This window comes from Aphanomyces astaci (genome assembly GCF_000520075.1).
Source record: "Aphanomyces astaci strain APO3 unplaced genomic scaffold supercont1.14, whole genome shotgun sequence".
NCBI classification, from domain to species: domain Eukaryota; phylum Oomycota; class Saprolegniomycetes; order Saprolegniales; family Verrucalvaceae; genus Aphanomyces; species Aphanomyces astaci.
Window position 1 is genome coordinate 1,049,122 of NW_009798277.1, and position 10,273 is coordinate 1,059,394.

At 50.2% G+C, this 10,273-nt stretch overlaps 6 protein-coding genes across 6 annotated transcripts; 1 reads left to right on the plus strand and 5 right to left on the minus strand.

Moving 5' to 3' along the window:
- Positions 1 to 388: 388 nt before the first annotated feature.
- Positions 389 to 1,943, minus strand: H257_07162 (hypothetical protein). Its single transcript, XM_009832600.1, has one exon. It carries the CDS (start codon positions 1,858 to 1,860, stop codon positions 451 to 453), a length of 1,410 nt encoding a protein of 469 aa, XP_009830902.1. The 5' UTR covers positions 1,861 to 1,943; the 3' UTR covers positions 389 to 450.
- A 172-nt stretch (positions 1,944 to 2,115) lies between these two features.
- H257_07163 (hypothetical protein) lies at positions 2,116 to 4,305 on the minus strand. Its single transcript, XM_009832601.1, has 2 exons — positions 2,623 to 4,305; positions 2,116 to 2,559 (listed from the first exon to the last, which is right to left on the minus strand). The coding sequence occupies exons 1-2, from the start codon at positions 4,298 to 4,300 to the stop codon at positions 2,312 to 2,314; spliced, it is 1,926 nt and encodes a 641-aa protein (XP_009830903.1). The 5' UTR covers positions 4,301 to 4,305; the 3' UTR covers positions 2,116 to 2,311.
- A 1,002-nt stretch (positions 4,306 to 5,307) lies between these two features.
- H257_07164 (hypothetical protein) lies at positions 5,308 to 5,674 on the minus strand (the record flags this gene model as incomplete). The annotated part of the gene is made up of 1 exon (XM_009832602.1): positions 5,308 to 5,674. Exon 1 carries the CDS (start codon positions 5,662 to 5,664, stop codon positions 5,308 to 5,310), a length of 357 nt encoding a protein of 118 aa, XP_009830904.1. The 5' UTR covers positions 5,665 to 5,674.
- A 409-nt stretch (positions 5,675 to 6,083) lies between these two features.
- Positions 6,084 to 6,944, minus strand: H257_07165 (hypothetical protein; the record flags this gene model as incomplete). The annotated part of the gene is made up of 1 exon (XM_009832603.1): positions 6,084 to 6,944. The coding sequence occupies one exon, from the start codon at positions 6,942 to 6,944 to the stop codon at positions 6,084 to 6,086; it is 861 nt and encodes a 286-aa protein (XP_009830905.1).
- Positions 6,945 to 7,611: 667 nt separating this feature from the next.
- H257_07166 (hypothetical protein) lies at positions 7,612 to 8,070 on the plus strand (the record flags this gene model as incomplete). Its single annotated transcript, XM_009832604.1, has 2 exons — positions 7,612 to 7,842; positions 7,909 to 8,070. The coding sequence occupies 2 exons, from the start codon at positions 7,612 to 7,614 to the stop codon at positions 8,068 to 8,070; spliced, it is 393 nt and encodes a 130-aa protein (XP_009830906.1).
- Positions 8,071 to 8,840: 770 nt separating this feature from the next.
- On the minus strand, positions 8,841 to 9,796 carry H257_07167 (hypothetical protein; the record flags this gene model as incomplete). The annotated part of the gene is made up of 2 exons (XM_009832605.1): positions 8,841 to 9,346; positions 9,406 to 9,796. The coding sequence occupies 2 exons, from the start codon at positions 9,794 to 9,796 to the stop codon at positions 8,841 to 8,843; spliced, it is 897 nt and encodes a 298-aa protein (XP_009830907.1).
- Between the last annotated feature and the right edge of the window lie 477 nt (positions 9,797 to 10,273).

The window sequence follows — 10,273 nt, forward strand, 5'->3', positions numbered from 1 at the left end:
TCTTCACAAACGACGCCCAGTTGGTTGCCATTATAGTGACAGCTCACAGGGAGACCCGGACACTGCTCAACCACCAGCGTAATACAGTAACTATGGACGCAGTTAGCCTACCGTACCCAAACCTCGACTCAGCCCCTTCCTCACGTTCTCCTCTGTCTGGACACCTCTTGCCCTATTGTCCAACACAATTACACATCAAACTTTGCAGGCTAAAAAAAATAAAACTACCTTGAAGTTCCCGCTCTCAACCGCTTCATTTCGCTTCAAGTCCATACATACGTAGTAAGCTTTGTAGTACATACTAATAATACCGACCTCAAGGGCCTTTTTATACTCGAAAAATGTATACTGGCTTGTCCCAACCAAGGCCACCATACAAACTTCAACACGAGATTCGTGGCAATAATAATAAATATGGTCGTACAATATTAAAAACAACGAGCCGTTTTCCTACTCGGCGGCGGCGACCTTGTGCAGTTTAGGCATCATCCCCCCACACACCGCTGCGTCAATGATGCTCTGTACCCCCGAGGGGCTGATAAAGTTATCTTCAAGCCCCAGGAACCGCAACTGGGGGCACAACGTGCTGGACAGCAGCGCCACCACGGGCGACACGCTGTTGTCTGTGATGATGTTCCCGCCCATGCATAAATACTTGAGTTTCGCCACGGCGCCGACGCCCAACGCCTGCATGATGCGCTTGAGACCCGACTCGCCGATAAAGTTGCGGCGCAGGTCCAGCCGCACCAGGTTGGGCACTGCCCCGAACTCGCTTAGCAACGCAGCAACGTCCACGGTCCCGCAGTCGGAAAAGCTGTTGCCGCCCAGGAGCAGGTCTTCGAGGCGGGGACATCCGCCGCGCTGGAGGGCCGCGCACAACGCATGGATTGCATTGCGATGACACGTGTTGGTGAACGCAGACACGAGGCGGAGGCGCCGCAGCTTCGAACCAGCGCCGCGGGAGATGGCGGTGGCGAGCTCCAGCACCGCGCTTTCGCCGACGTTCGTCTGGGAGATGTCGAGTTCGCTACACCCCCAAGCATGCAATGCAACGTTGCTGCTCTCGGCGTCGTGTGATTTGTCGGTTGTACAAGGTTTCTTACGGTGGCTGTACACGTCAAGCGCTTCCAAGTTGACCAGTTGAATGAGGAATCGAGTCGACTGAAGCTCAAATGCTCGGGCCAGTGTGTCCACGCTCAAGCTAAGGGTGTGGACGCATGAGGGCAGCAACGAGTACGCTTTCTTAGACACGGCCGTGTGTCGCAATACGTCTTTCCCATCGAGGAACCCGTAAATGTGTCGCACGAGGTCTTCGTTGTGCAGAAGGAACACTGACGAAGAAGTCGGCTGGGCAGGGGGACCAATTTTTTGCTTGACGCTTCGTGGGGCCACGTCATCGGTTTGTGACCGCTTACACGCCTTCATGCTTGCCGCTTCGTGGTAGCTTAACGACACCAAACTCTGCAACCGCCGGCGCAACGTGTTCAGGTCTTTGTACTCTTCGAAGCTCGCGGCTCGACTGTACAGGCTCAGCTCGATGCGTTTGGCGAGTGACGGGGTTTTCTCGTCCCAAGTGTCGTCGATACCGAGCAAGACACGTCGTTTGTGGCGCCTCGTCATGGCAATGATGCGCTGGACCATTAGGCGTCGTTCAGGGAGGTCATTTGGTGACTGCCACTGCACCAAGTCGACTGTGTACCGATCGGTTGAAGTGGTCAAGCCGCCCCATAGGGTTGAAGCTGCTGCAGCGACATGCATGCCGCCACGGTCTTTGGCCAACGCCGTGGTTCTTGTAGCTGAAGTCGGCAATGTCATTGCAGCGTCCGTCGCGGTCGTTGTTGTGAACTGGGCATGATCCATGTGGCACGGTGGGGGCGAGTTTCGAAATGCGGAAACCTCAACCCAATAAGTAAACCCGGACAACTGATTCGCCTTTTTGATCATTTTCTCCTCTGGCGACCCACGTGTTTTATTCTCGTGACTTGATGTTTGTATTTGACCCGTTTTGTTTCGGATAAAAATCGACCATATCCGGAAAAAACCGTCTGGCACTCCACGGAACCTTCTGTCTTTCAGCGACGCCATGGTTCAACGTTCGATAAAAACGCGTTTTATGTTGAATTTTCGATTGTTTTTCAATATTCCACGAATTAATAATCGTTCAAAACGGTTTCGACGTTCTTTGGTTTTGATTCTGCGATATCTTTGGAAAGATCGATGGAACGACGACTGTGACACCGCCCACGCATTATCGACCTACCACCACCAGCTTTGACGTACCGCTTCTAGCAGATGGACCCATGCCTGAGCATCACAGCATCCATGACTCCTTCGACACAATCGAGATGGTACTGTCGGCCACGGAGTGGTGCTTGAGCCATGCAGATAGCTCGGCGATGGCTTCCTTGTCGTTGTTAGGCCCCACTGAGTCGATGTCGGGGGCTCCTAGATCTCGCCATTGTATCGAGACGTCATGTTCAGCGATGCAATGCTGGCACGATTCCACCGTCGACGCGTAAATGTGCGACGCGGCTGCTTGCATACACGTGAGGTAGTACACTACAACCAACATACATGGCAGCACACATTGGTATTCGCAGCGACAACTTGTCATCAACATACCGACTTCGGCGCCGTCATGGACGTAGGCTTGGGAAAACGTGGCGGCGGCATGGAGTCGGCGGTAGATCGACGGCAGCACGTCTAGTTGCATCCAAAACACTTGGAGCAGGAGTGGAATGAGCACGTCTGCGTTCATGGATGGAATGTACGGCGCCACTTCTTCATGGAGACATCGAATGGCTATCATCAGGATGGAAAGGATGCCCAGTGGGGTCGTTTCGGCGCACAGACACATGAGCGCATGCATCGTTTGCGGCAGCAGCGCCGGTGTCCACTCCATGTCGTCGTTGCCGGACAACGACGCCAATGGCCGCAGCAGAAGTGGCATTGCACTCGCCTTGGGTCGCCCCTTTAGGTGGCCCAAGTGCTTGAACACGGCGTTGTCTTCATAGGCACTTGTCAATGGCGCCAAATTCGCAAACACGACATGATGGACACCGACATGGAGCATGGCGGCGAGGGTACTACTACTACTCGTCATAACTTCGTGATCAATCTTCATGTGTTGTTGGTGCTGATGGAGCATCAGGTCGTGGTAGATGCGGCGAGCAAGGAACGATTCAAATGCGGCAAGGACATGGGGAGATGGGAGGCGGGCCGTGTCGATGGCCACGGCGGCGAAAGGGTTGGCGCGGGTGGTGGGGCAGTGAACGATGATCCGGGCGGGGGAAATGAGTGGACAGGATGCGTCCAAGAAGGCGGCATCGCGTGCGGTCGAGTGATTGGACGACACTTCCTCCTCTTCTTCTTGGACGACAATGCGCTCAATGTCTTGGCGAAGTTTCACATGCCAGCGACGCACCAATCGCCCTGTGGTCGAATGGGTGGTTGACACAGCCCGGCGAAACGATTCAAGGTGGACGGAGAACGACGCGTGTGCTGCTGGAGTCGGGAATGAGAGCAGCGGAAAGTCGTCGTGGGGATGCAAATCATCGCGAGGGTATGCGAGCACCATGGCTCGTAGAATGCACAACAAGTCAGCTGCTGTGGACGATGTCATAGCCAATGGTTCTGGGGACGACGATAAAATGGGTGGTGGGGATGGGGCAGCTCGCTGAAGGGCGTCTCTGGCTTGCGCTATGACGGAGACTAGGCATTGCTGACGCGAGTGTAGCCTGATGTACTCGGGATGGGTCGTAATGAGCTGGCTCGGTGGAGCAAAGAACGACAAGTCCACTATTCCTTCGACGTCGGAGGGTGGACACGATGTAGCAAGCTCCATGAAGGCATCGCATTCGCAGCATCGGGTGTCGAGGATTTGACTCACACACGCTTCGACTTCGATGGCGAGGCGCAATTCCTGGACCAAGAGATGGTGGAGGAACCGATGGCGCTCTACAAGTTGTCGAGAGGTGCCATGGCACGCCAGCTTGCGGACGCGCACGGACCACTCCTTGTCCATTCGCATGAGATCCATAGAAAACTGGTGGCTTTGCACGTTGCGGTCCACGAGGCACGCGGCAAGGACGGACTTGTACTGCGCTAGCCGAGTCGACATGTCGAGCTCAACTTCAAGAAACGGCGACAGGACGACGCTCTTCATACGCGTGAGCAACCGGCTGCTCCAGTTCTTGGTATATTGCTTCGTTCGTACTTCGTTGTTGAACGGATGCCCATCGTTGCCGTCGTCGTCTTCTTGGCACCTGCTGTCGTCGGTACTGGATGGGCTTGCCAGCATTTTCTTTCAAATCTGCGCGATCTTCATTATCCGGAGACCCGTACCATCACATGGGACTTGTATGATCAACTTCAAGGACATCCGGATAATCATTAAACGGTGGCTACAAAATCGTAGTATTGGCTACGGCTACGCAAGAAATTACTCTCTTAGCTTTACAGTGAGCAATCTCATTCATTGTCAATACTACCGGTAACCAAATTGTTGCAATACAACTTTTTTTGTTTTTCGGAGAATGGCCATAATTCCTGATTGAGACATAATCCTTTTTGAATCCTGAAGTGCCCTAAATTATAGACAATTTTCAGGGCAATCCACCAATTATCAACGTGCAATGTATTTCGTTCAATTGAGCTGTATATGCTATACCTCTATAAAGTGGTGTGCCAATTGTTGACGTATTATTTTAACCGTCGGTGTTGTATGGCTACGTGTATGCATATTCAGAGGTTTGTTCTGTGATTGGTGCTTTTCCAATTTAGGGATCAGTGATTGGCTTAGTTTTATACGTAATTAATTGGCACATATGCCATTAATTGACACTTTACGCTAGTATGGTTAGCAATATTGCAAAAGCTACAGATCGAGTGTACTGTCTCCTAACTGTAAGTGCGTGCACTGGTTCCGTTCAGTTTGGACAGTCTAGCACGTAGCAAGTAGTGTAACGTAACTACAGTAGCGTTACATTTCCTTTTGATAAACGCGCTCACCATTGTACAGTAGTCTGCGATTCGCTGAACTTGTACAAAAACCATGGGGGCCCTCTCACAAGTAGAAGGCGAGTCGTCATTCATCACATGTCAATGATACGCTTATATAACCTTATATTGATATCAACCATGCATGCAGAACTGGTCATGCTCGTCCACTGTGTGTATTTCCTCGGCCGGTATTCGTTGTAGCATCGCAAGAGTCGGTGTAAATTTATCGCTATATCACCACGTTGATAGAATTCTAGATTTCCGATGTAAAATGCATCGATATAGGAGTCAAACTTGTCGGAGCGCTCACTCGTGGAGCTGAAAATACTCCATCATGGATTTGAACGATGTCAGTTCCAGGTCGTTCAGTCCGTCCGTCGATACCTTCCCCGTGCGCAGGACGCGACGAAACACAACCGGGTCCAAGTCCAAGAAGTATGCACCCCCCATGCCCGGTGTGGGGTTCCACATGCCAGACCCGAGCAACGCATGAAAGTAGCTACCTTCCACACGCAGCAACGTGTCTTTGGCCGTTTGGAAGATGGTGCCGCCCACGTTCAGCGTGATAACACTTGAAACGTTCGCTACGTCTTCTTGTACGCGGCGCTCCATCTCGTTCCACTTGGCCAACTTCACGTCCAACTGCTCGATTTGTTCCGTCATGATGCAAAATATGATTGTCCCAAGTGTTTTTGACAAAACTGCTGTGAAAATGCTCTACAAGAATGCTATACACTGATTGGTCAGTCGTAATTGCTTAACTGTCGCTGATTAGCCAATACTAAACTACCAACTGAACTGTCGTGGTTATCTACCAATCATGTGCATCTATCATATCCTACCCAAACTGTCCAAGGGACATATCCGAATATATCCGGCAATATCACTTATCCGACAGTTCCATTACTGAGACCTCCACAGCCAAATAAATACAGAAGTGACGAGCGGCTGCCCTTCTACTTTCGCGGCTTTGTGATGATAGGTTGATCTACATACAGTACCACTTGGGGGTTCGAGGAGAGTCCAAGCCAAGAAGCATGAGCCGATTCTTGTTGTCCATTTGACTGAATTTCCGGTTAAAACTAGTCGACACTCGTGAGCTTGGTACCAATTCGATACATGCCAACCACAAGGACCAGTTCCTCGGACGGGTCCACGAGCTCAACGTAAAATGGAAGGTCGTCGTTCACTGCAAACCCAATTCGCAAAGGAGCGCGACGTACGGTCACCACGTCGCCCGTTTTCAGGTTTGGTAGTGCAGACGATTGAACGTGGTGATTCTTGTTGAAAAATCGACCGTCGGATTCGTAGAGATAGCATTGGTTTCTCCGAGGTCGGCTACGGTCGTCCTGGTCCGTGATGGTACCGAGGCCAATTCGAAACGGCCCATCGACGTTGTCCACTCGAATGCGACAACTCCCAGACGGCGGCAGCTCGGCCACGGCGCCCACGTCAAACACATTGCGCGTACTAGTCACCGATCGCGCAATCGTCCGCGAGTCTGTGGACAAGGTGAAATCATCAGTCGGATGCCATTGCCATCCTTGCAAACCGTCCAAGTTTAACGACTTCATCATGGATTTGAACACTGTACGCTCGACAAACGTCAAGCCGACCATCGACACGTCCCCTGTGTGCAAAAAGAGCAGGACATGACGAAACACAACGGGGTCCAAGTCCAAAAAGTACGCCCCCTCCTGTGTGGGGGCCCACAGACCAGACCCGAGCAACGCATGAAAGTAACTGCCGTCCACGCGCAGCAACGTGCCTTTGGCCGTTTGGAAGGTGGTGCCGCCCACGTTCAGCGTCACAATGTCGGGCACCAGTGCCAGGTTTTCCTTCACGCGGCGTTCCAGTTTGTTCCATGCAACGAGCTTCGTTTCCAATTCGCTGGCTTCGACTTGGTCTAGTGTCGTGCCAACGTTAGTGGCTGTGCCTTGCATTGGATGGTTTTTCGTGGCGAGAACTCAGCACAAGAAAGAATGATGATTTTTTGCCCAGTTTTACGCTGTTAACGTTAGTCAGAACTGTCAAAGTGTACATTTTTATACATCGTGGACGTTAAACGTCTTTATCGTTGATTGCCTAACGTTACAATAATCTACCGGTAGTTTTATTATGAATGTAGTTCGAAGTAAGGTAATGCATCAATTATTGCACTGTTTTTGGTCGAGTTTTGGAGAATCAAATAGTGTTCAGCCTGAGGAAGAAAGCAACGTGCACTGCTTTTAATTGCCATTTTGAAGGATTGACATCGTCCTCAATCGATTGTGCCGAGTTGCTTGGCTCCCCAGCAAATCTAGTACAAAGTACTGAACCAGATAATGGTGCTTATATTTCAGTAAATTTTCAGTACATCAGCACTCGGATTTACTGATTGGCCAATTTACTGGGTGCATGGACTTATTATACCTTATATTAAGGGCCCCGTCTGGAAGCCACCCTAAAAAATATCATGATATTGCAATATTGTGTATTCTGCATTTTTTGAAATACAGAAAACCACATAACTTCATTATGCAATATTTTTGTTTGGTGGACTGTCTGGATGCCATGTGATTGGACAATAATAGAGGATAATTGGAAAGAGCGGGCAATATTTCAAAAAGCATGATCGACGAGCGCGCAACCTGGACCGACGAGAAGGATGCTATCTGGATGACCGAGATGATCTACCAAGTGGTAGTCCTTGGCAAATGTGCAAACAGTGGGTTCAAGAAGGAGGCGTGGCAGGCAGCATTGAGTAATCTCAACATCGAACACCGCGTTAACTACACCAAAGTCCAGCTCAAGGCCAGGAATGCAGAAATTAAGGAGCAGTATGCTCAAGTGTCGCAAATGGTACGCACATCAGGGATCGGCATCGAAGCAGCCACATGTCGGTTCGTGTGCACGGAGGGATCGTAGCAACACTTCCTGGAAGGGAAACCAAGACGGTGGGCGTTGGGGGAGACAAAACGCTTTCCACAGAATCTGCGCTGCCAGCAGCTCTATGACGGATGCCACGGGAAAGTACGCATCATCAACAACACAACAGGAAAGTATGGCCAGCTCAACCGACAATGGTGACGATCAATACAGTGATGCTAATATCGACAACGACGTCGCGGATATGGATTTAATGGACAGCATTTCCGACAACTCTGAGGCAAGTCAATTAGTACTCAGTTCTTGAAAGCCAGCAAAGTGACGTGTGTGGGCAAGTGGCGCTGGGTTGTCAAAACGTGTCAGACCGTCGTTGGCGTGCACCATGACTGCTCAACTTAAACAGCTTCAGGATTATGGGCATCAATAAATGTCAGTATTTGTGAACGCACTCAAAGACAACGTGCTATTAACGACATCACATGGCATGCACGATGCGTCTCCATATGTGGCATCCAAGATGGCTTTACATCGACAGCAAAGCGCGCCATTCTATCACTTGACGACATGGCAATTGCATTTGAAGTCATGGAAGACTTGAAAAAGGCAACCCTACTTGTGCCATGAGCGGTGAAGTTCGAGAAGTGTGGTTGAAGCGCCAAATATTGTCCCTTAAAACCCAGGGATAAACTAATTTCACATCAAACCATCACTGTGAGTTTCATGTTTGAAGTAAGAGTCCATGGTGTGCGAGGACAACAGCGGGGACAACAGCGGGGACAAGTGTGAGAACGTTATAAATGAAACTCAAATATAATTTCGGCTATATCTACGATGTCTCGCTCGAAGAGTTGTTCGATATTGATCCCACATATCCTGGCAATTTCGTCACGCCATGTCTTTGCTTCCGAGCTTTCGAGCGCTTCATTGAATAGTGGCATGTCGCTTGAGTCCATTGGCTGCTCATTTTGCCGTCAGATTTCGTCAACGACCTCTTCCTCAAAACTGTCGTTGCCGTGTTGTCGAATAAAATTGTGAAGCAGGCAAAGCGCAAGGACCAAGTCGACTTGGAATTTGTAGTTGTATTCCACAGGGCATACAAGGACCAGAAATCGCTTCTTCAAGATGCCGAAGATCCTCTCCACGACGTTCCTCAACTGAGCGTGCCGCAAGTTGAAGAACTCTTCCTTGGATTGAGGACGCTGGCGACCACGAGCAAACTCCTTCAAATGATAGCGCTTTCCACGATACGATGTACGAGCCTTCGTTGTGAGAGCAAATCCAGCATCCAATATGTCGAACTTTGCATCGTCGATGTGCAGCCCCATACGCAAAGCCGCATCATACAACTTTCCGTCACCGGCTGTTCCTTCCCATCCAGCCATGACGAACGTGAAATCAAAATCGCATGCCGTAAGGACGTTCATTATCACGCCTTTTCGACTTTGGAACCGGGAGACATCGCACGCCGACACGCGGACTGGAATATGGGTCCCATCAATAGCCATACGGCAGATCAGAAAACACGGGAAGCAATACTGGGATGAACAGCTCCGCCAGGATGTGGGATGCGGATGTTTGTTGGACACAGATTGACCAAGGACGCCATCACAGCATGAAGGTGCCGAGTGACGGTCTCACCAGATCGTTGAAAGCGGCATTTTATCGCGCGGCTCGATGCGCGGTGTCCAATAAAGTAGAGGAACATGGCAACTTGCTCTTCTATGCAGACTTCTCTTCCGCCAACGAGTGTCCCAGTTTTGACAACGGCATCCACTAGCGAGTGGAACGTTCGGCTGGACATGCGAAAGTTGTCGATCACAACTGCTTCGCTTCCGCGAAGAACTTCGTTGACCCACCCGATCCCACTCAAGATGGACTCACGCTTGGAGGACTTCAGCACGTATGCCCAATAATGATACTGTACCATGCGTATCGGAAGTAGATTTGCCGTGCTTGGCGGCGCCGCTGCGACCAACGCAGAAGGAAGAGCAGTGCGATCTTCTTGTTCATGGTGTGCAGATAGATAGGGGGTTCTGAATACCACGTTATCCGTCATAATGTACAAGTCGAAGTGGTATGTTCTATATTATTTTGTGAGTGAAGTGGTTTCCAGACACATCATTTCGATGTAATTCAAGATAACGTTATCTCAATATTTCGAAAAATATCGAGAAATATCGTGACTTGCAGACAGGCCCTAAGGGCGTGTTCGGAGCGACTTTTGTGTCAGCGGTTTTTGGCTTTTTCCATAAGCCGCTGAAATATCAGCGACTTTTTGCCTTCACTGACATTGGTTAATAACAGAGAAAAATCAACCAATGATGCGTCCTAAAATTCATTGTCCATTTTCAGCTCTATGACAGCGGAGCGCAGAAAATTGTTGTCGCGTAGTGGCTGTGGTGGC